The sequence below is a fragment of the Vicia villosa genome, linkage group LG4 (genome assembly GCF_029867415.1).
Source record: "Vicia villosa cultivar HV-30 ecotype Madison, WI linkage group LG4, Vvil1.0, whole genome shotgun sequence".
In the NCBI taxonomy this organism is placed as follows: Eukaryota; Viridiplantae; Streptophyta; class Magnoliopsida; order Fabales; family Fabaceae; genus Vicia; species Vicia villosa.
The window spans coordinates 133137692-133164063 of NC_081183.1; the positions used below are offsets into that span (position 1 = coordinate 133137692).

Sequence of the window (26372 nt, forward strand, 5' to 3'; positions counted from 1 at the left end):
GTAAAAAGAAATTATAACAAATAGCTTGCTAGTTATTGCTGTGGACTTCAATTGAGTCGGTAACACACGATAAAATTGAGACATGTAGTTACTATTTACATGATAATAATTCCAAACTACAAATTTTCAAATTGGGTAATGCAATGCTTATTTGAACTCTAAAACTTGCCCATTCCGTTTTTCTTCTAGATTTTTATCAAGTTGAAACAAGATCAAAGAGGTAAAAGAGAAACTAAGGTCTTAATCTAATGATCCTCAAGCCATCAGACAATGCCATGATATTCTATCACATATCATTTTTCTATCCAACTCATTAACACATGTCCTAACTACAACTGCAAAAACATCTCCCTTCTATCTATCTATCTATCTATGTGCGCATTGTATAGAATGTGAACTGCAGTTATTAAATTCTAGAAAAATACAATGGTATGCAGATAAACAAGAAGTGAAGATATTAGCAAGGGATGACCTCGCTTTCTTCCATTGGGACGTCATTTATATCTAGTTTTTCATCCAAAATCTCATTCTTGCTAGTTGGTTCTGCTGAACTTGAATCAGCCTCTACTGGATTAGATTTATTTTTCTGCTCTTCTAGTACAGCAACCTGCATCATCAGACAGTCCAGAATATTACCACAATGCCTTCCCAATCCCCATGACATTTAACATCACATTTAAATTTATCATCCATCGAGATAATTGGCATCAAAACAAGGAATACTGAAATGATTTATTATGGCAGAAATGTGAAAGTGTAACAAAAATGACTTCAAGTTCCAGGCTGGACTAAAACATGGGAAAGAAAATTCCAGAAGAGTGAATGATGGTGGGAGGTATTATCGATGGCGGAGAGCCAAAATCCCGCCGTACCATTCGCTTTGCAGCACCGTTGTAGTGGATTATGACGGAAAAACCCACAATATCGGATGTTATATACAATTATGGAGAGCCCAAAAACAGCCATGTATATCTGCCGTAGTGGCCATCACGCTGCTGTTTGATAACACTGGGTGGGACTGGGTCTCCTCGTCAAAGCTGGATTCAGCTCATCAGAGTTAGGATCACTCACCTTGTTGGCGCATTGATTCATTGCAGCCTTGCAAAAGCTGCATGGTTGAGACTCGACACAAAAACGTTCCCCTTGTTTATAGATGAGTTCACATTGAGATGCTACAGACCACTATGTAATGAGTTCCTCCTTTACCATTAGACTCTGTCTAGGGCCACAGACCACTATGTAATGACATCTTTCCTTTCCAACACTCTTTGATTCTCATTCTGACGTACTTTTTCATAGAATTCTTATTCCAATATCTGAATCATGCCACTTTCAGTAATAGATTTGTAATTTTCTTATTCCAATATCTGAATCATGCCCCTTTGTGCAATAGATTTGTAATTTTATGCATCATACAAGGTGCAAACTTTCGTTTACCATAAATTATTTTCCAAATCCTATCCTTGAACAAAAAACTACCACCTCTTTTATAGGAATTCTCATTAGTCACATTTATTTCGTACCCACGGCACTCAACACATTTCCAACAGGGCATTCATATCTCCATTTCTATCTCGCTACATTCACGTTAAAGTGAATTTCATTTCTTAAACAATAAGTCATCGGTTAACTTTATTTCGTCCCCACAGCACTCCACACATTTCCCACAAGGCTTCCATATCTCCATTTCCATCTCGGGACATTCACGGTAAAGTGAATTTCATTTCTTAAACAAAAAGTCATCGGTTAACTTTATTTCGTCCCCACAGCACTCAACACATTTCCCACAAGGCATCCATTTTCCATTTCCATGTCGGGACATTCACGGAACATAATACTGCCTAACATAATAATAGAACAGACAAGAAAAGCTAATCTGAGATGATCAATCAATAATCCTAAAGAATTTCTTAGGAGATGAAATGATAGTATACAATATTCTGAAAACGTGATCAGCAATTCATCCCAGAGATGTATTAAGAAATAACCCTATGGAACATACTAATACAATGGAGGGATCAGTGTTTCCACATAAATAAAGACTAGAAAACTATTGAATAATAATTTGGCAAATATCAGTATCCATGCTGAATAGATTCTCCTTTTCCATTAGACTATGTCTAGGGCCTTAAACCACTATGTAATGACACCTATCCTTTTCATTTCCACCGAAGTAATCCATGTCTCCCTCCAACACTCTTTGATTCTCATTCGGACGTACTTTTACATAGAATTCTTATTCCAATATCTGAATCAGGCCACTTTCAGCAATAGAGTTGTTCTTATATTCATCAGATCATACACGCACACTTTCATTTATCATAAATCACTTTCCAAATCCTATCCTCGAACAAAATAACTACCACCGCTTTTATAGGAGTTCTCATCGGTTAACTCTATTTCATCCCCACAACACTCAACACATTTTTCACAAGGCATTCATATCTCCATTTCCATTTCGGGACATTCACGGTAAAGTGAATTTCATTTCTTAAACAAAAGGTCATCGGTTAATTTTATTTTGTCCCCATAGTACTCAACACATTTCCCACAAAAGGCATTCATATCTTCATTACCATCTCGGGACATTCACAGTAAAGTGAATTTCATTTTTTAAACAAAAAGTCATCGGTTAACTTTATTTCGTCCCCACAGCACAAACCACAATTCCCACAAGGCTTCCATATCTACATTTCCATCTCGGGACATTCATGGTAAAGTGAATTTCATTTCTTAAACAAAAAGTCATCGGTTAACTATATTTCGTCCCCACATCACTCAACACATTTCCGACAAGGCATCCATATCTCCATTTCCATCTCGGGACATTCACGGTAAAGTGAATTTCATTTCTTAAACAAAAAGGCATCGGTTAAATTTATATTTCATCCCCACAACACTCAACACATTTCCCACAAAGCATCCATATCTCCATTTCCATCTCGGTACATACACGGGCCAATGACCACTATGTAATGACATCTTTTCTTTTCATTTTCACCAAAATAATCCATATCTTCCTCCAACACTTTTTTATTCTCATTGTGACGTACATTTTATTAGAATTCTTATTCCAATATCTGAATCATGCCAATTTCAGCAATAGATTTGAAATTTTCTTATTCCAATATCTGAATCATGCCACTTTCAGCAATAAATTTGTAATTTTATGCATCATACAAGCTGCCAATTTTCGTTTACCATAAATTATTTTCCAAATCCTATCCTCGAACAAAAAACTACCACCACTTTTATAGGAATTCTCATTAGTCACCTTTATTTCGTACCCACGGCACTCAACACCTTTCCCACAAAAGGCATTCGTATCTTCATTACCATCTCGGGACATTCACAGTAAAGTGAATTTCATTTTTTAAACAAAAAGTCATCGTTTAACTTTATTTCGTCCCCACAGCACAAACCACAATTCCCACAAGGATTCCAAATCTCCATTTCCATCTCGGGACATTCACGGTAAAGTGAATTTCATTTCTTAAACAAAAAGGCACGGTTAAATTTATATTTCATCCCCACTGCACTCAACACATTTCCCACAAAGCATCCATATCTCCATTTCCATCTCGGTACATACACGGGCCAATGACCACTATGTAATGACATCTTTTCTTTTCATTTTCACCAAAATAATCCATATCTTCCTCCAACACTTTATTATTCTCATTGTGACGTACTTTTTATTAAAATTCTTATTCCAATATCTGAATCATGCCAATTTCAGCAATAGATTTGAAATTTTCTTATTCCAATATCTGAATCAAGCCACTTTCAGCAATAAATTTGTAATTTTATGCATCATACAAGCTGCAAATTTTCGTTTACCATAAATTATTTTCCAAATCCTATCCTCGAACAAAAAACTACCACCACTTTTATAGGAACTCTCATTAGTCACCTTTATTTCGTACCCACGGCACTCAACACCTTTCCCACAAAAGGCATTCGTATCTTCATTACCATCTCGGGACATTCACAGTAAAGTGAATTTCATTTTTTAAACAAAAAGTCATCGTTTAACTTTATTTCGTCCCCACATCACAAACCACAATTCCCACAAGGCTTCCAAATCTCCATTTCCATCTCGGGACATTCACGGTAAAGTGAATTTCATTTCTTAAACAAAAAGTCATCGGTTAAGTATATTTCGTCCCCACATCACTCAACACATTTCCGACAAGGCATCCATATCTCCAATTCCATCTCGAGACATACACGGTAAAGTGAATCTCATTTCTTAAACAAAAAGGCATCGGTTAAATTTATATTTCATCCCCACAGCACTCAACACATTTCCCGCAAAGCATCCATATCTCCATTTCCATCTCGGTACATACACGGGCCAATGACCACTATGTAATGACATCTTTTCTTTTTATTTTCACCAAAATAATCCATATCTTCCTCCAACACTTTTTTATTCTCATTGTGACGTACTTTTTATTAGAATTCTTAATCCAATATCTGAATCATGCCAATTTCAGCAATAGATTTGAAATTTTCTTATTCCAATATCTGAATCATGCCACTTTCAGCAATAGATTTGTAATTCTATGCATCATACAAGCTGCCAATTTTCGTTTACCATAAATTATTTTCCAAATCCTATCCTCGAACAAAAAACTACCACCACTTTTATAGGAATTCTCATTAGTCGCCTTTATTTCGTACCCACGGCACTCAACACCTTTCCCACAAAAGGCATTCGTATCTTCATTACCATCTCGGGACATTCACAGTAAAGTGAATTTCATTTTTTAAACAAAAAGTCATCGTTTAACTTTATTTCGTCCCCACAGCACAAACCACAATTCCCACAAGGCTTCCAAATCTCCATTTCCATCTCGGGACATTCACGGTAAAGTGAATTTCATTTCTTAAACAAAAAGTCATCGGTTAACTATATTTCGTCCCCACATCACTCAACACATTTCCGACAAGGCATCCATATCTCCATTTCCATCTCGGGACATTCACGGTAAAGTGAATCTCATTTCTTAAACAAAAAGGCATCGGTTAAATTTATATTTCATCCCCACAGCACTCAACACATTTACCACAAAGCATCCATATCTCCATTTCCATCTCGGTACATACACGGGCCAATGACCAATATGTAATGACATCTTTTCTTTTCATTTTCACCAAAATAATCCATCTCTTCCTCCAACACTTTTTTATTCTCATTGTGACGTACATTTTATTAGAATTCTTATTCCAATATCTGAATCATGCCAATTTCAGCAATAGATTTGAAATTTTCTTATTCCAATATCTGAATCATGCCACTTTCAGCAATAAATTTGTAATTTTATGCATCATACAAGCTACCAATTTTCGTTTACCATAAATTATTTTCCAAATCCTATCCTCGAACAAAAAACTACCACCGCTTTTATAGGAATTCTCATTAGTCACCTTTATTTCGTACCCACGGCACTCAACACCTTTCCCACAAAAGGCATTCGTATATTCATTACCATCTCGGGACATTCACAGTAAAGTGAATTTCATTTTTTAAACAAAAAGTCATCGTTTAACTTTATTTCGTCCCCACATCACAAACCACAATTCCCCCAAGGCTTCCAAATCTCCATTTCCATCTCGGGACATTCACGGTAAAGTGAATTTCATTTCTTAAACAAAAAGTCATCGGTTAAGTATATTTCGTCCCCGCATCACTCAACACATTTCCGACAAGGCATGCATATCTCCATTTCCATCTCGAGACATACACGGTAAAGTGAATCTCATTTCTTAAACAAAAAGGCATCGGTTAAATTTATATTTCATCCCCACAGCACTCAACACATTTCCCACAAAGCATCTATATCTCCATTTCCATCTTTGTACATACACGGGCCAATGACCAATATGTAATTACATCTTTTCTTTTCATTTTCACCAAAATAATCCATCTCTTCCTCCAACACTATTTTATTCTCATTGTGACGTACTTTTTATGAGAATTCTTATTCCAATATCTGAATCATTCCAATTTCAGCAATAGATTTGAAACTTTCTTATTCCAATATATGAATCATGCCACTTTCAGCAATAGATTTGTAATTTTATGCATCATACAAGCTGGCAATTTTCGTTTACCATAAATTATTTTCCAAATCCTATCCTCGAACAAAAAACTACCACCGCTTTTATAGGAATTCTCATTAGTCACCTTTATTTCGTCCCACGGCACTCAACACCTTTCCCACAAAAGGCATTCGTATCTTCATTACCATCTCGAGACATTCACAGTAAAGTGAATTTCATTTTTTAAACAAAAAGTCATCGGTTAACTTTATTTCGTCCCCACAGCACAAACCACAATTCCAACAAGGCTTCCATATCTCCATTTCCATCTCGGGACATTCACGGTAAAGTGAATTTCATTTCTTAAACAAAAAGTCATTGGTTAACTATATTTCGTCCCCACATCACTCAACACATTTCCGACAAGGCATCCATATCTCCATTTCCATCTCGGGACATTCACGGTAAAGTGAATTTCATTTCTTAAACAAAAAGGCATCTGTTAAATTTATATTTCATCCCCACAGCACTCAACACATTTCTCACAAAGCATGCATATCTCCATTTCCATCTCGGTACATACACGGGCCAATGACCACTATGTAATGACATCTTTTCTTTTCATTTTCACCAAAAATAATCCATCTCTTCCTCCAACACTCTTTTATTCTCATTGTGAAGTAATTTTTATTAGAATTCTTATTCGAATATCTGAATCATGCCAATTTCAGCAATAGATTTGAAATTTTCTTATTCCAATATCTGAATCATGCCACTTTCAGCAATAGATTTGTAATTTTATGCATCATACAAGCTGCCAATTTTCGTTTGCCATAAATTATTTTCCAAATCCTATCCTCGAACAAAAAACTACCACCGCTTTTATAGGAATTCTCATTAGTCACCTTTATTTCGTACCCACGGCACTCAACACCTTTCCCACAAAAGGCATTCATATCTTCATTACCATCTCGGGACATTCACAGTAAAGTGAATTTCATTTTTTAAACAAAAAGTCATTTCGTCCCCACAGCAAAACCACAATTCCCACAAGGCTTCCATATCTCCATTTCCATCTCGGTACATTCACGGTAAAGTGAATTTCATTTCTTAAACAAAAAGTCATCGGTTAACTATATTTCGTCCCCACATCACTCAACACATTTCTGACAAAGCATCAATATCTCCATTTCCATCTCGGGAAATTCACTGTAAAGTGAATTTCATTTCTTAAACAAAAAGGCATCGGTTAAATTTATATTTCATCCCCACAGCACTCAACACATTTCCCACAAAGCATGCATATCTCCATTTCCATCTCGGTACATACACGGGCCAATGACCACTATGTAATGACATCTTTTCTTTTTATTTTCACCAAAATAATCCATCTCTTCCTCCAACACTCTTTTATACTCATTGTGACGTACTTTTTATTAGAATTCTTATTCCAATATCTGAATCATGCCAATTTCAGCAATAGATTTGAAATTTTCTTATTCCAATATCTGAATCATGCCACTTTCAGCAATAGATTTGTAATTCTATGCATCATACAAGCTGCCAATTTTCGTTTACCATAAATTATTTTCCAAATCCTATCCTCGATCAAAAAATTACCACCGCTTTTATAGGAATTCTCATTAGTCACCTTTATTTCGTACCCACGGCACTCAACACCTTTCCCACAAAAGGCATATCTTCATTACCATCTCGGGACATTCACAGTAAAGTGAATTTTATTTTTTAAACAAAAAGTCATAGGTTAACTTTATTTCGTCCCCACAACACAAACCACAATTCCCACAAGGCTTCCATATCTCCATTTCCATCTCGGGACATTCACGGTAAAGTGAATTTCATTTCTTAAACAAAAAGTCATTGGTTAACTATATTTCGTCCCCACATCACTCAACACATTTCCGACAAGGCATCAATATCTCCATTTCCATCTCGGGACATTCACGGTCAAGTGAATTTCATTTCTTAAACAAAAAGGCATCGGTTAAATTTAAATTTCATCCCCACAGCACTCAACACATTTCCCACAAAGCATCCAAATCAACATTTCCATCTCGGTACATTCACGGTAAAGTGAATTTTATGTTTCCCACAAGGCATCCATATCTCCATTTCCATCTCGGGACAATCACACGGTAAAGTGAATTTCACGTTTCCCACAAGGCATCCATATCTCCATTTCAATCTCGGGACAATCACGGTAAAGTGAATTTCACGTTTTCTCACAAGACATCCATATCTCCATTTCCATCTCGGGACATTCACTGTAAAGTGAATTTCATTTCTTAAACAAAAAATCATCCGTTAACTTTATTTCGTCCTCACAGTATTTAACACATTTCCCACAAGGCATCCATATCTCCATTTCCTTCTCGGGACAATCACGGTAAGGTGAATTTCACGTTTCCCACAAGGTATTCATATCTCCATTTCCATCTCGGGACAATCACACGGTAAAGTGAATTTCACGTTTCCCACAAGGCATCCATATCTCCATTTCCATCCCGGGACATTCACGGTAAAGTGAATTTCACGTTTCCCACAAGGCATCCATATCTCCATTTCCATCTCAGGACAATCACACCGTAAAGTGAATTTCACATTTAACCACAAGGCATCCATATCTCCATTTCCATATCGGGACATTCACACTGTAAAGTGAATTTCACATTTCCCACAAGGCATCCATATCTCCATTTCTATATCGGGACGGGACATTCACGGTAAAGTGAATTTCATTTATTAAACAAAAAGTCATAAATCGCGTTCCTGATTCAGGTTTCGCTAAACTGTAACCCAACTTATAAGTTATAGCCCAAGCAATACTGAAAAGTTAAGAAGATAATTAATTGGCTCCTATACTTGTGCAATTCAGAAAGCCGCAAAAAGGGATTTTGCTATCTTACCAACACTCAAATATAAAAATTATCAAAACAAATTTAAGATTGCTAGCTCGGACACCAGACATGATACCATTGAACTTAATCACAAGTGTAGTGTTGCTTCCGTATCCGACAAAGACACGTTTTTTTTCAGAAGTGCAACAATTAACAGAAACGCAAAAAACAATCAGCATCAATTCATCTTCATCCAATAAAACCTTAAACCAATCAAGAAAACAAAAGAATTGCATCGTAAAGAAATTACCGGAACATAGTTAAATTTCCTCCAGGGAGGCTCTTCCACCGGTTCAATCTGCGCGTCCTTAACTTTCCCATTAGTTCCATTATTGTCGGTGTTCTGGCTTTTGAGTAATATGGGTCCACTTATAAAGAAGAAGATGAGAACCGTTATTATTACCATTGTTAGAAGAACCGTGATTGTGATTGGTGTTGTTGTTGGAATTAGAAGCGGAAGATGGTGAAACGTGAACCCATTTCTTTTTCCACTTTCTCACCGGTCCGGTGAAAACCGTTGCCGGTCCGTAACGGGTCAAAGACCGCCCCAGTCGGGTCCGAACTCCTTAATGTCAATAATCTATTAAAATTGATATTGTAAAGTCTATTGGCAAGAATATAAATTGTCATATGTGCAAATGATCAGATAGAATTATTATAGATATAAATATTATTAAGTGATCACTATGACTGAACTATTTGTACTCGAAACAATAACGACCAACTAAATTATCAGTATAGGTTCCCATTGATATAAGATAAATCTTATCAACAATGATAATAAGGTTAATATAACTATAGTTACTACTGAAAGGAAAAACAATACCTCAATCATCATAACATATTGTTTCTACGACCTAGATTTTTCCATCCGTAGTAGCATTTTCTGCATAATACAAATGCTTTAAACAAAGATTACTAAATTCTACATATTGCAAGCCCTTGGTACCAACAGGAACGACAAATTTTTATTAGCATTGTAACAAGAAGTCTCTTATAAGAAATACAAATTATGAATCAAAATTAGGTTAGATCTGAAGAGACATTTAAATAAATATCATTTTTATGACTACCTATTCTCTACTCAACTTCCACATTGGTTTTGTACCACATGAGAGACTTCAGTCATAATCTCAATGTCGCGGCGGTCATCCTAAAATAGAATAGATTGCTGAAAAATATAAGATCAAGTGAAAGATAATAGAAAACTAGCCAGAAGATTAGCATTCTAACGAGATCTCTCATATAAATATAAAAATGGAAAATCAAAATTAGGTTTGATTAAAAGAGACATTTAAAATAATATTAATTTTATGAATACCTGTGTTTTTTTCAATCTCGACCCTGGTTTTGTACAACACGAGATTGTAATCTCAATCTTGTGTTAATCGCACAAAAGAACCAATTAGTGAAAAACCAACATAAATGAGAAATAATAGAAACCTTGCCTGAAGAAAGAACAAAATTGTTAACAATTCCAAACCTTTCTATCATTGCCCCAGAGAAATTTGACGGTGAGAAGTACAAATCCAACAGTATGCTTGAGCAATTCTTAGTATGCATGACTTCATCTTTAATCTATCCCTAAATATATGTTCTCTACATTATATACTTTAAAATAGTGGAGTACTGTATCAAGTCTGAGGGTGAATCACACATTTTAAATATGATCTCTACATTATGTACTTTTAAGTTAGTGGAGTACTATATCAAGTCTGAGGGTGAATCTCACATTTTAAATTAGATCTCTACATTATGTACTTTTAAAGTAGTGGAGTACTATGTCAAGTGTGAGGGTGAATCTCACATAAAAAAATTGAATGTTGAACATTTTTTAAATAAAATGATTCATAAATAAATAAAATATTTTAATTGGATGTCCTAATTCATTTTATATCATTGTTCAAAAGTCTTATCCAACTAAGTGCACTTGGGATCAAACTATACCATAATATTATATATAACAATATATTTTTATCTAACTAGATAATCTCAAGATTTTTTCTAATAATTTTTCTACGTCTTCGTCTACCAGTTATTTGACTACCTTATATCTTATCTACTCTCTTTACAACCGAATTACATGTCATATATATATATATATATATATATATATATATATATATATATATATATATATATATATATATATATATATATATATATATATATATATATATATATATATATATATATATATATATATATATATATATATATATATATCAAAATCACCTAAATCTATTTTCCACCATTTTTTTACCATAGATCTTAGCCTAAAATCCTCTTTTTATCTCGTATAGTTTACCACATGCAACACAATATCCTAATATCTAATACATTTATTTTATTTTTATATTAGTTCTTTATCGCCCAACATTTCTTCTCATACATCATCGCTTGTCTAACGATAGTCAAATAAAATTTTCTCTTCAATTTGAATAGTACTTTCGTGTCACATAAAATGCATGAAATTCTCCTCCATTCTAACAATGCAACTTGAATTTGATGCTTTACATCTCATTTTATTACTCCATCGTTTTTTACCATATATCCAAAATATTTAAACCATAACCAGACCATTGATATGATATCATTTCCAACTTTCAACTCTACACTAGAAACATTTCTCTCTTTGTTAAACTTACGATACGTATAGTTCGTCCTATTTATGCTTATACGAAAGTCATACACTTCTAAGGCTAATCTCAAAGTTTCAAACTTCTCATTTAATTCCTCCATCGACCCTTCAAGTAAAATTATATTATCTGCAAAAAAATATATATCTCAATGCTAGCTCTAAGATGTGTTTGTTAAATGCATCCAAAACTAAAGTAACAAACTAAGGACTTATGGTTGATTCTCTCCGCTATGTGTCCTCGCACTAGTCGAGACCCCACATAAATTTTTGGATATCTCAAATATAGACAGTTCTAACTGCTTTCTTCTCCAAGATTTTCAACAAAATCTCTCTAAACATTGCACTTTCTCCAAGTCAATGAAAACTAAGAGCAAATCTTGTTAATCCATATGATACCTCTCCACTACATGTCGCATTAGATAAATCATTTTCATTTTCGACCTTTCAGACATAAAACCAAATTGATTATCATAACTATGCATCATAATATAGGAGCAATCACTAGCAAATATTTTCAAAGAAGATTTTACCTTAATTGTCACTTTCTATTCTAACCAAATGAATAGCAGTATTAATTACTGCTGATTGTAAAATAGAAACAATCAGAATATTCTAATAATTCAATATCCATTGATTTAGCCTATCAGGAATAAACCAGTAGTACTGGAATTCAATTCTGTAGGATAAATACTTCTCACAATAAGGATGAGCAAAACTGAAAATTAGAATGTTGCTCATTGTCTATACAAAACTAGGCACAAAGTGACATGTGAAATATACATTTTCCAGAGACAATTTCACTTTTTCTAAAGAAAAGCAGAAACTGTTTGTCAAATAACCTTGCATTTTCTGAAAACCGAAGAGTAGACTCTTTTAATTTGGTTTTATGAGAACACTTTAAAGTGGTCCTTGCAAAGAAAATAGCGGTTTACCGGGTGAGACTTCAAAACCTGGGACTTGCCTGCTTCAGTTTATTAAATAAAACTCTGCTCATCTACAAATATGCATAATGGGTAGTAAAGTATTTGAAATCAGGATGGCAAACTTGCAACTGCCTAATCCAGTTGTGAGCAGCTCGCAGCAGAGAATTGGCTTTCTGACCTTCAAAATCCCCTTCCGGATCCCAGAAATCTGAGAAAACTGTCCAAGGTCCAGCTCGATGAAAACATTAAGGTAGCATTTGATATGTGTTAAACAAGGCTGGAACGTCTATTTTTTTATGTTTTATACTATAAAATAGATTCCACTAAATGGATTGGTGAGGTATGGATCAAAGAGAACAAAACAAAACATTCTACTAGGTTCTGTCTACGTGTATCAATCAATAATACTAAAAAATTCTTAGGAAATGAAATGATAATATCCAATATTTTGAAAACGAAATAAGCAATCCATTCCAGAGATGTATTAAGAAATAACCCTATGGAATATACCGACACAATGGAGAGATCAGTACTTCGACATGAACAAAGACTAAAAAATTATTGAATAATTATTATTTCAAATATCAGTATCTTTGCTGAATAAATCCTCCTTTTCCATTAGACTGTTTAGGGCCACAAACCACTATGTAATGACATCTTTCCTTTCCATTTCCACCAAAATAATCCTTGTCTCCCTCCAACACTCTTTGATTCTCATTCTGACATACTTTTTCATAGAATTCTTATTCCAATATCTGAATCATGCCACTTTTAGCAAAAGAGTTGTTCTTTTACTCATCATAATCATACAAGACGCAAACTTTCACTTATCATATATCACTTTCCAAATCCTATCCTCAAATAAATAAACCACCACCGCTTTTATTGGAGTTCTCATCGGTTAACTCTATTTCGTCCCAACAGCACTCAACACATTTCCCACAAGGCATCCATATCTCCATTTCCGTCTCGGGACATTCACGGTAAAGTGAATTTCACATTTCCCACATGGTATCCATATCTCCATTTCCATCTCGGGACAATCACGGTAAAGTGAATTTCACGTTTCCCACAAGGCATCCATATCTCCATTTCCATCTCGGGACAATCACACGGTGTGAATTTCACGTTTCCCAAAAGGCATCCATATCTTCATTTCTATCTCGGGACATTCACGGTAAAGTGAATTTCACGTTTCCCACAAGGCCTCCATATCTCCATTTCCAACTCGGGACATTCACGGTAAAGTGAATTTCACGTTTCCCACAAGGCATCCATATCTCCATTTCCATCTCGGGACAATCACACGGTAAAGTGAATTTCACGTTTCCCAAAGGCATCCATATCTCCATTTCCATCTCGGGACAATCACGGTAAAGTGAATTTCATGTTTCCCACAAGGCATCCATATCTCCATTTCCATCTCGAGAAATTCACGGTAAAGTGAATTTCACGTTTCCCACAAGGCATCCATATATCCATTTCCATCTCGGGACAATCACACTGTAAAGTGAATTTCACATTTCCCACAAGGCATCCATATCTCCATTTCCTTATCGGGACATTCACACTGTAAAGTGAATTTCACATTTCCCACAAGGCATCCATATCTCCATTTCCATATCGGGACATTCACGGTAAAGTGAATTTCATTTATTAAACAAAAAGTCATAACACCTCGGAAACAAGCATGGAGAACATGTAGTAAACAAAATTGATAAAAGGAGGACCATCAAATCACATAATAAATGATATTTAGACAAATATCCAACATAGAAGGTTCTAGATTTTCAAAATCGTATAACCTACTATAAAAAAGGAAAATAAGACGTCAAATCTGGAAAAAAACACTTTTACCCTAAAAATACCTCTCATTATCTAACTTAAGCGTTAGAGTATTCATAGATATCCCTTTTGACGCCGAACCAAATTTAAAGGATGCCGACATACTCCAAAATACAACTGAGATCTTACTTTCACCCACATGAGCAACTTTTCTCTTCATGAGATCGCTAAGTTTGCATATTTTGTTGCTATCATTATATAGTTTACAACTTTGTCTCTAGCTCACATTTTCCTTAATAAGATATATTGTGTCCATGATAAGCCTATGATCATTATAAGTGGTGGAGAAAGTGTTTTGTTAGCAAATATGTCGGAGTTATTTCGTCTTATAGAACTATCTTTCATTGAGTAGCTCTTATAACCTAGAGACAAGTGATGAAATAGAGGTTACCAACCGGATCCTTGAGAGTTTCCTTTGTTGTTTTGTATTTGACTTCCTTAAAATTTGGCTTCACATTTTCCAATTGTCATAATTTTGGTAATAACATATCCTTACAATCAAATCCTCACACGTGTGAAAATCTATCTGATACTTCTGACCCTTTCAAATCCTTCACACCATTGTAACAATTGCTTATGAACTTGCTCTCCCTACACATGTGAAAATCTATCTGGTCTTCCGCATATCTAAGTTGCACCCCTTCCATGGCCAAACCACCTTCACAAACTCTCACCATAACACATTTGCTATCCAGTAGTGGCTCCCGCACTATGAAGACAACCAGAGATCTCCAACCCTTGATTTATTTTATAGGACTTCCTAACACCACAATAACATGGGAGAATACTGATCTCCAACCCTTGATTCATTGGATAGGACTTCATAACACCAAAATCACATGGGCGAATGCTGATGACTTTGGATAGACATATCCTCATCTCAACCTTGAGGATAAGGTTGCAGTCAAGTCAGCAAATAATGATGCAGGCAAAAGGTCCCCAAATGCTATTGGGCATCGTCCATACAATGACTCATACAAAAAGAGGGCTCATGACTATTATATTTGAGCTACAGAAATATATAGTAACTACCTGTTGTACAGAAATATATAGTAACTGCCTGTTGTACAAAAATCTATAGTAACTAACTGTTGTGCAAAAATGCAGTTTTTTTCTACATAATTACCTTTTATGCTTCCAAATGGAAATAATTCCCTTCTCACGTGGAGCTGCTTCTGCTCTAAAGAATTTTTTTCTCAATTTATCCATATCATACTTTTGCATCTCTTAGTATTAAGCATAATTCAAAGAGCACAACTATAAGACACCAATAGCAGAATCTCAGTGAGGTTATTGATTTTCACCTACAAATGATTTTGCACTCCAGAATATTCTGCCTAGGAAAAAAATTATGTCCAATGATTGGGAAAATGTATATATGTTCTTGCATTACATATTCTGATTACACCAGCAAGGACACTGCATAATAATAACATACAACTGGCATATGCCACCACAATAATCCAACCTAAACCAGCCAGGGAGTGAACCATCTAGCCAGGGTGAAAAGTCACTTCCATCATGCCAATATATAGTCTGAATCACTTAGAATGAGGAGGCAACTCTGTGCATGTCTTAGTGCCACTTGAGTTCACTTTGCATTATTGGCCTCTAATATATAGTCTGAATCACTTAGAATGAGGAGACATGTAGTTACTATTTACATGATAATAATTCCAAACTACAAATTTTCAAATTGGGTAATGCAATGCTTATTTGAACTCTAAAACTTGCCCATTCCGTTTTTCTTCTAGATTTTTATCAAGTTGAAACAAAAACAAAGAGGTAAAAGATAAACTAAGGTCTTAATCAAATGATCCTCAAGTCATCAGACAATGCCATGATATTCTATCACATATCATTTTTCTATCCAACTCATTAACACATGTCCTAACTACAACGCAAAAACATCTCCCTTCTATCTATCTATCTATGTGCGCATTGTATAGAATGTGAACTGCAGTTATTAAATTCTAGAAAAATACAATGGTATGCAGATAGAAGTGAAGATATTAGCAAGGGATTACCTCGCTTTCTTCCATTGGGACGTCATGTATATCAGGTTTTTCATCCAAAATATCATTCTTGCTAGTTGGTTCTGCTGCACTTGAATCGGCCACTACTGGATTAGATTCATCTTCTACCTTTTCAGCAACTTCGTCAATTTCTGTAGCCTCATTTTTCTGCTCCTCTAGTACAGCAACCTGCATCATCAGACAGTCCAGAATATTACCACAATGCCTTCCCAATCCCCATGACATTTAACATCACATTTGAATTTATCATCCATCGAGATAATTAGAGTGAGATATGAGAGAGAAGAGAGAAAAAGCTAAAAGAGAAAAGAGAGAAACAGATTCTGTTATTGTTGAATTGGAAAGGAGCATTATGCTCTATTTATACAAGAGGAGATGAACATTCAAGAGTTGAATCATTCAAGCTCTACAATTAAGGAAGACTTTTCTTATTCTATTAAATTAAGGCTGGACTTAATTATTCTATAGTGCTGATTATTCATATTCTAAGATATAACTCTAATACTCCCCCACAAGCTCAAGGTGGCTGCAAAGGCTGACTTGAGGCAGACAGGTTGAGCTTGCTGCTGAGCTCCATAAATCTTGAACATGAGAGAGGCTTGGTGAGGATGTCAGCCTTCTGGTCAACACCAGGAATGTGGCAGACAGTGAGAGACTTATTAATCACCTTTTCTCTTACAAAAAAGAGGTCAATTTCCATATGCTTTGTTCTTGCATGAAGAACAGGGTTATGAGCCATAGCAACTGTGCTCTGGTTGTCACAATAGATGGTTGGAGTTGTCAAGGGAATTTTTAGTTCAGCTAGCAAAGTTTGAACCCATAAAACTTCAGCTGTGGTGTGAGCCAAGCTGCGATACTCTGCCTCAGCACTAGAACGAGCAACAACAGTTTGCTTTTTGGACCACCAAGAGATCAAATTAGGGCCTAAGTACACAGCTGACCCAGAGGTGGATCTTCTATCATCTGGGTCAGCAGCCCAGTCAGCATCACAGTAGGCTTGCAGAGAGAACGGAATAGTGGAGGCAGGAGTGAACAATAAACCAGAGCTGATAGTTCCTTTTAGGTAGCGCAGAATACGCTTGACAGCTAGCCAATGGGACTCCAAGGGGTGTGCCATGAATTGACATACTTTGTTAACAGCATAGCAGATTTCTGGCCGTGTAATTGTTGCATACTGCAGGGCCCCTACAATGGACCGGTAGTGGGAGGCATCAGACAAGGCAGCAGACCCTGTTTTGATGAGTTTGGTGGAGGATGCCATAGGAGTAGCAACTGGATTGGAATTCTCCATATCAGTTTTGATTAGCAAGTCCCTTAGGTACTTAGATTGAGTGAGAAGGAGATTTCCATTGGACAATTTCTTCACCTCAAGGCCCAGAAAATAATCCAAGTCACCAAGTTGTTTGAGAGCAAACACATGATTTAATTGTTGAGTAACTTGCTTGATGAGAGGAGGGGAGTTTCCTGTGATGATTATATGACAGCATTGTGATGCTTGTAGATGAAAAGTGAAGTATCACACTTGCTGTTTAGAAAGCCAAAGGATAAAAGAGTGGTTTTGAGTCTTTCAAACCATTGCCTCGGGGCTTGTTTTAGGCCATACAAGGCCTTGTGCAAGTGACAAACCAGAGATGAATTAGGGGCAGTAAATCCAGGGGGTTGCATCATATAGACCTCCTCTTCAAGAATGCCATTCAAAAAGGCATTGTTTATGTCCAACTGCTGCAAAGGCCATTTGTAAGTTAGAGCAAGAGTCAAAATAATTCTAATTGTGACCGGTTTAATAACAGGGGAGAAAGTTTCATTAAAGTCAAATCCATGGAATTGATGGAACCCCTTAGCAACAAGCCTAGCTTTGTACTTATTTACTGTCCCATCAGCATTTTCCTTTACACGAAAAACCCACTTGCAGCCTATTGCTTTCCTGTTAGCAGGCAGTGGTACCAAAGACCAAGTGTTGTTCCTTATCAAGGCACCATACTCCTCTTGCATAGCAGCAAACCACTTAGGATCTTGGAGAGCAGTTTTAACACTCTTAGGCTCAGAATTGACAAGAAAAATGGAAGGATTTAGACGAGGTAAGGGTACACCAGATTTAGTTCTAGTAGTCATAGGATGAGTATTGGTGGGGAGAGGCTGAAGGTTAGGATCCCTAGGAGCATAAATAGAGGAGGAGGATAGTGAAGTGGTAGTAGTAGGCTGATTGTTGGCATTTGAAGAGGGTGAAGGAGTAGGATTAGTGCTGGCTGTTTGTGTTATAGGGGTTGCTGACCCAGAGGCAGTAGGTGTGGGGCTGGAATTGGATTGGGAAGAAGAAGAGGAGTGTGAGACAGTAGGTGTGGGGCTGGAATTGGATTGAGAAGAAGAAGAGGAGTGTGAGGTAGTGGAAGCAGTAGGAACGGGAAAAACATGAGGGAGAGCTTGTGTGTTAAGGGTTACTTTAGATGAGGAGGAGGATGGAATGGTTGATGAGGGGAGAGAAACATTAGAGGAAAAAAGATCATTGTAAGGAAATTTGGACTCGTTGAAAAGAACATCTTTAGAGATGAATATTCTACCACTTGGAGAGAGACATTTGTAACCTTTGTGAGCTGTAGAGTACCCTAGAAAAAGGCACTCGTGGGATCTAAAGTCAAATTTTTGAGAGTTGTATGGGCGAAGGAGAGGAAAACAAGCACACCCAAAGACTTTAAGGAATTTATAGTCAGGATTTTGATTGAAAAGGACAGCATATGGTATATGTTGATTGAGAGACATGGTTGGTAACCTATTTATTAGGTAGACAGCGGTTAAAAAGGCATGATCCCAAAATTTGAGAGGTAAAGAGGCATGACTCAAGAGGGTTAAACCAAGATCAACAACGTGTCTATGCTTCCTCTCCACTACACCATTTTGGTGATGAGTGTGAGGGCAAACTAGGCGATGAATAATGCCAAGATCAGAAAGAAACTTTGTAAATGGGCGAAATTCACCACCCCAATCAGTTTGGACAGATTTAATAGGAAATCCAAATTGTAATTCAGCCATGACCTTGAATTGTTTAAAGATAGTTAAGGCTTCAGATTTATTTTTGAGCAAATAGATCCAAGTAAATCTGGTGTATGCATCAACAAAGGTGATGTAGTAGGTAAAGTTTTGGGAGGATTTGACTGGGGCAGGACCCCATAGGTCACTGAAAATTAATTCAAGAGGGGAGTGATATTGAGTTTGTGACTGAGGGGAGTGCAGCCTATGTGCCTTTCCCATACAGCAGGCAGAACAAAAGATAGATTCAGCTTTATTAGAATAAGGAATATTACATTGAGCTAGAACAAGTCTCATAGTATTAGAATTTGGATGACCAAGGCGTAAATGCCAAATATGTTGAGAATTATATGAGTTATTAGCTGATACATTTTGATTAGAAACTGAAACCCTATCACTACTGCTGGAATCAGATCTTGAAACATGAGCATTAGAGTCTAAGGTGAGACATGAGACTTGACTTGTTGAAGGAGACTTAAGAAGCTGAAGATGAGAAAATTGGTACAGGCCATCACTTCCTACACGACCTTGGAGCAGAATTTCATTGGTAGCCTGAGATTTGACATAGCACATATCAGCATGAAACTCAAAGAAAACTCTATTATCAAGACAGAATTTGCTGACACTTATCAGGTTCTTTGTAATAGAAGGAACAAGCAGTAAATTATGAAGAGCTAATGGAGTGTTAGGTTTAGAATGAGAAGGAAAATAAGAAGAGCCTGAAGAGTGAATGTGCAAACCTTGACCGTTACCAATGAAGATCTGATCAGGACCTTCAAAAGGTGTGGTTTGCTGTATGTTTTGAGAGGCATTGGTAACATGATAAGAAGCTCCTGAGTCTGGGAACCAGGCACTGCTTGGAACTGAAGTTGTGTTAGCAATCATAGCATTGGGAGTGATCTGTGACTGAGGAACAGGGAGAGGGGCAAGTCTTGGTTGATAGCTTGGGCGTGACCGAGTGTTAACCATGGGCTGAGCAAACTGAGGTCCACCAATTGGTTGATACGGATAGAAATTTTGTAGGTTCATTGTTTGAAAATCAGCAGGTATGTTAGGTTGAAATTGTTGATTGAACCTATGGTAGCAGTTAGCAGCAAGATGACCATATTTGAAGCAAACTTGACATTGAATGTTGCTGAACCTACCTCTCCCACGGCCGCGTCCACCACCACGGCCAGCTGCACGGCCTCCTCTTGAATAGGTTGGATTAAAGGTTGAATTCACAGCTTGTTCATTGTTCTTGTTATTCGAGTTATCAGTTTCAGGTTGAGAATTGGCTTGAGTGAGATTCACTGAGGCAGCCACCTCCATTTGTGAGTGTTTCTTATACTTGTTGAATCTCATCTCATGAGCAAGAAGAAGAGCTTCAACTTCTTCAAGTTCTACTGAATCAAACTTACTTTCAATAACTGAAATAACAGAGGCAAAGTCTTGAGGAAGACCTTCAAGAATCACATCAATGTGCTGCTGATCTGGAACTGGATCTCCTACTGAAGCAAGCGCGTCAACAAGAGCTTTGATGCGAACCAGATAATCACCAACAGATTTGTCTTCAAGTGTTGTAGATCTGAGTTCCGCTCGTAGTTGTCTTGCTTTCGCACGTGTAAGCTTTTGAAAATGCGCAAGAATACGTTCCCAGAGCTCGTAGGAATGAACGCATCCAAGAACACGTGAAAGAATCGAAGGTGAAAGCGTGGATTGAAGCCACGTCATAAGCCACTGATCTTGCGTAATCCAGGTGCGATACGCAGGGTTCTCACGAGCAGCGGCACGATCTTCATCAGTCAGGTATCGATTCGGTATGTCACGAAGGTAAAGGTAGTTTTGAAGATTGTTCGCGTTAACGAAAGGATCTACTTGTTGGCGCCAAAGTAGGAAATTCTTCTCATCAAGTTTTTCTGTGATTTTGAGTTGGAAGGACATAGATGTTGGGGTGGCCGGAGCTGTAGTTACTGGAATCGCTGCCATGGATAGAACCGAAGCTCTATGATACCATATTAGAGTGAGATATGAGAGAGAAGAGAGAAAAAGCTAAAAGAGAAAAGAGAGAAACAGATTCTGTTATTGTTGAATTGGAAAGGAGCATTATGCTCTATTTATACAAGAGGAGATGAACATTCAAGAGTTGAATCATTCAAGCTCTACAATTAAGGAAGACTTTTCTTATTCTATTAAATTAAGGCTGGACTTAATTATTCTATAGTGCTGATTATTCATATTCTAAGATATAACTCTAATAGGCATCAAAACAAGGAATACTGAAATGATTAATTATGGCAGAAAAGTGAAAGTGTAATAAAAATTGACTTCAAGTTCCAGGCTGGACTAAAACATGGGAAAGAAAATTCCAGAAGAGTGAATGATGGTGGGACGTATTGTCGATGGCGGAGAGCCAAAATCCCGCCGTACCGGCCGCTTTGCAGCGCCGTTATAGCTGATTATGACGGAAAAACCCACAATATCGGATGTTATATACCATTGTGGAGAGCCCGAAAAGAGCCAGGTATATCTGCCATAGCGGCCATCACGCCGCTGTTTGATAACACTGGGTGGGACTGGGTCTCCTTGTCAAAGCTGGAATCAGCTCATCAGAGTTAGGATCACTCACCTTGTTGGCGTATTGATTCATTGCAGACTTGCAAAAGCTGCAAGGTTGAGACTCGACACAACAACGTTCCCCTTGTTTATAGATGAGTTCACATTAAAATGCTAAATGCATCTATGGAGTCGTGCTATAACTAGGTTACTACTGCAGCCACAAATCATTCAACTGTTGCTCTTATCATAGGGATTTTAAAAAACATTGCTACTGACATTGTATTGTACAATTTGCACTCATACTGGGGACTCTATGCGCGTCTATCCAAGTCTACTACAAAAGCAACTTTTTGAGTTAACTCAACTTTGATACCTACTATTGCAAAGTAATATGATACAGAAATTGACAACCATGGATGATTATATAGCTCTAAGTAGTAGACTCCAGCCAGTGTTATCAAATAGCAAATAGAGGCGCCATGGCCTCTTTGGTGGATATACATGGCGGTTTGCAGGCTCACCACAATGGTAAAATCAGTCATATTGCAGGTTTTTCTGCCATTATCCACTATAACGACCCCGCAAAGTGGCCGGTATGCCGGGACTTTGGCTCAGCCATCTGCCATCGACAATACTGATTCCACTTGATGGCCAACAATGTGGGGAAATAAACACCATTGAAGGTTGCACAAGCCATTTCCAACATAAGTGTGATTTACCCAAAGGAACGCTAAGGTAGCATTCTAAAAATGTAATCAGCAATCCATCCCAAAGATGTATTAAGAAATAACCCTATGGAATATACCGACACAATGGAGAGATCAGTATTTTGACATGAATAAAGACTAAAAAATTATTGAATAATAATTTGGCAAATATCAGTATCTTTGCTGACTAGATCCTCCTTTACCATTTGACTCTGTCTGGTGCCACAAACCACTATGTAATGACATCTTTCCTTTTCATTTTCACCAAAATAATCCATGTCTCCATCCAACAGTCTTTGATTCTCATTCTGACGTACTTTTTCATAGAATTCTTCTTCCAATATTCGAATCATGCCACTTTCAGTAATAGATTTGTAATTTTCTTATTCCAATATCTGAATCATGCACCTTTCAGCTATAGATTTGTAATTTTATGCATCATACAAGGTGCAAAATTTCGTTTACCATAAATTATTTTCCAAATCCTATCCTCAATCAAAAAAACTACCACTGCTTTTAAAGGAATTTTCATTAGTCACCTTTATTTCGTCCCCACGGCACTCAAAACCTTTCCCCAAAAGGCATCCATATCTCCATTACCATCTCGGGACATTCACAGTAAAGTGAATTTCATTTCATAAACAAAAAGTCACCGGTTAACTTTATTTCGTCCCACAGCACTCAACACATTTCCCACAAGGCTTCCATATCTCCATTTCCATTTCGGGACATTCACGATAAAGTGAATTTCATTTATTTAACAAAAAGTCATCGGTTAACTTTATTTCGTCCCCACAGCACTCAACACATTTCCCACAAGGCATCCATATCTCCATTTCCATCTCGAGACATTCACGGTAAAGTGAATTTCATTTCTTAAACAAAAAGTCATCGATTAACGTTATTTCGTCCCCACAACACTCAACACATTTCCCACAAGGCACCCATATCTCCATTTCCATCTCGAGACATTCACGGTAACGTGAATTTCATTTCTTAAACAAAAAGTCATCGGTTAACATTATTTCGTCCCCACAGCACTCAACACATTTCCCACAAGGCACCCATATCTCCATTTCCATCTCGGTGCATCCACGGTAAAGTGAATTTCATTTCTTAAACAAAAAAGTCATAAATCTCGTTCCTGATTCAAGTTTCGTTAAACTGTAAACCAACTTATAAGTTATAGCCCAAGCAATACTGCAAAGTTAAGCAAATAACTAATTGATTCCTATACTTGTGCGATTCAGAATGCCGCCAATAAGGCATTTTGGCGTCTTACCAAACACTCAAATAAAAAAATTATCAAAACAAAATTATGATTGCTAGCACGGACACGAGACAGGACACCATTGAACTTAATCACAAGTGTAGTGTCGCTTCGGTATCCGACAAAGAAACACTTTTCTTTTCAGAAGTTCAACAATTAACAGAAACACAAAAAGCAATCAGCATCCATAAAACCCTACCAATTCATTTTCAGAAGTTGCACAACATTTCCAGCATAAGTGTGGTTTAACCAATGGAACTTTAAGGTAGCATTTGATAAGTGTTAAACAAGGCTGGAACATCTATTTTTTTTATCTTTTATACTTTAAAATAGAATGGGAAATGAAGTTTAAAAGTGCTACGTTTTAATTCCACTAAAGGGATTGGTGTGAGGTATGGATCAAAGAGAACAAAACAAAACATTCTATTATGTTCTGTCTACGTATATGCCAAGCACAATCTAAAAAAGTAAAAATCTGCAGCAGTTTACACAGAACAATTCCAAGGGTTAGATCATACGATCATCAACTAATCGTTGTTTAGAAAACAAAATCATTTGACAGAGTCATTGTGTTAACTCAATTTTTAGTCCTATCAACATTGCAGCATTGACAAACCCCTATTTTTAGAACTAACAAACAGAAGATGCATCATATAATTAAAAAGTAGTTAAAACGCCATTCTGATCCTCAATGGAGAGATCAGTAATTCGACATGAATAAAGACTAAAAAATTATTGAATAATAATCATTTCTGTTAAGAGTTCCACATCGGACAATATATGGCCTAAACATGTCCTTATAAGTGGGGGCAATCCTCACCCTACAAGCCGGTTTTGTAGGGTTGAGTTAGGCCCAAACCACACTTCTTAACATGGTATCAAGAGCCTCGTTTAAGATCCGGTGGGCCACCTTCTATGGTTTCCGCTATCGGGCCATCCACCGTTCATTTCCACGCTCCAGTTGTCTAGTCCTGGGCGTGAGGGGGTGTGTTAAGAGTTCCACATCGGACAATATATGGCCTAAACATGTCCTTATAAGTGGGGGCAATCCTCACCCTACAAGCCGGTTTTGTAGGGTTGAGTTAGGCCCAACCACATTTCTTAACAATTTCAAATATCAGTATGTGTGCTGAATAAATTCTCCTTTTCCATTAGACTGTTTAGGGCCACAAACCACTATGTAATGACATCTTTCCTTTCCATTTCCACCAAAATAATCCATGTCTCCCTCCAACACTCTTTGAATCTCATTCCCATTCAGACGTACTTTTCCATAGAATTCTTATTCCAATATCTGAATCATGCCACTTTTAGCAAAAGAGTAGTTCTTTTATTCATCATATCATACAAGACGCAAACCTTCATTTATCATAAATCACTTTCCAAATCCTATCCTGGAACAAAAAAAACACCACCGCATTCATAGGAGTTCTCATCGGTTAACTCTATTTCGTCCAGAAAGCACTCAACACATTTCCCACAAGGCATCCATATCCCCATTTCCATCTCGGGACATTCACGGTAAAGTGAATTTCATTTCTTAGACAAAAAGTCATCAGTTAACTTTCTTACGTCCCCACAACACTCAACACATTTCCCACAAGGCATCCATATCTCCATTTCCATCTCGGGACATTCACGGTAAAGTGAATTTCAATTCTCAAACAAAAAGTCATCGGTTAACTTTATTTCATCGCCACAGTACTTAACACATTTTCCACAGACACCCATATCTCCATTTCCATCTCGGGACATTCACTTTATAGTGAATTTCATTTCTTTAACAAAAAGTCATCGGTTAACTTTACTTCGTCCCCATAGCACTAGGCACATTTCCCACAAGGCATCAATATATCCATTTAAATCTCGGGACATTCACGGTAAAGTGAATTTCGTTTCTCAAACAAAAAGTCACCGGTTAACTTTATTTCATCGCCACAGTACTTAACACATTTTCCACAAGGCATCCATATCTCCATTTCCATCTCGGGACATGCACGGTAAAGTGAATTTTATTTCTTAAACAAAAAGTCATCGGTTAACTTTACTTCGTCCCCACACACTCGGCACATTTTCCACAAGGCATTCATATATCTATTTACATCTCGGGACATTCACAGTACAGTGAATTTCATTTCTCAAAAAAAGAGCCATCGGTTAACTTTATTTCGTCCCCACGGCACTCAACACATTTCCCACAAGGCATCCATATCTCCATTTCCATCTCGGGACATTCACGGTAAAGTGAATTTCATTTCTCAAACAAAAAGTCATCGCTTAACTTTATTTCATCGCCACAACACTTAACACATTTTCCATAAGGCATCCATATCTACATTTCCATCTCGGGACATTCACGGTAAAGTGAATTTCGTTTGTTAAACAAAAAGTCATCGGTTAACTTTATTTCGTCCCCACAGCA

At 36.8% G+C, this 26372-nt stretch overlaps 1 protein-coding gene and 1 pseudogene across 2 annotated transcripts in view; both read right to left on the reverse strand.

Moving 5' to 3' along the window:
- Positions 1 to 10262, reverse strand: part of LOC131595239 (uncharacterized) — a 37494-nt gene extending 27232 nt beyond the window's left edge. Inside the window, exons 1-3 of one of the 2 annotated variants that reach the window (XM_058867543.1) lie at positions 9370 to 10262; positions 9217 to 9264; positions 473 to 607 (exon numbers count right to left, since the gene is read on the reverse strand). In XM_058867543.1, coding sequence (XP_058723526.1) covers positions 473 to 607; positions 9217 to 9264; positions 9370 to 9372 — 186 coding nt within the window. In that variant the 5' untranslated portion in view covers positions 9373 to 10262. Of the gene's footprint in view, positions 1 to 472; positions 608 to 9216 lie in introns of both variants that reach the window. The other variant, XM_058867542.1, reaches the window with a different exon arrangement.
- Positions 9421 to 26372, reverse strand: part of LOC131595240 (uncharacterized) — a 33900-nt pseudogene continuing 16948 nt past the window's right edge.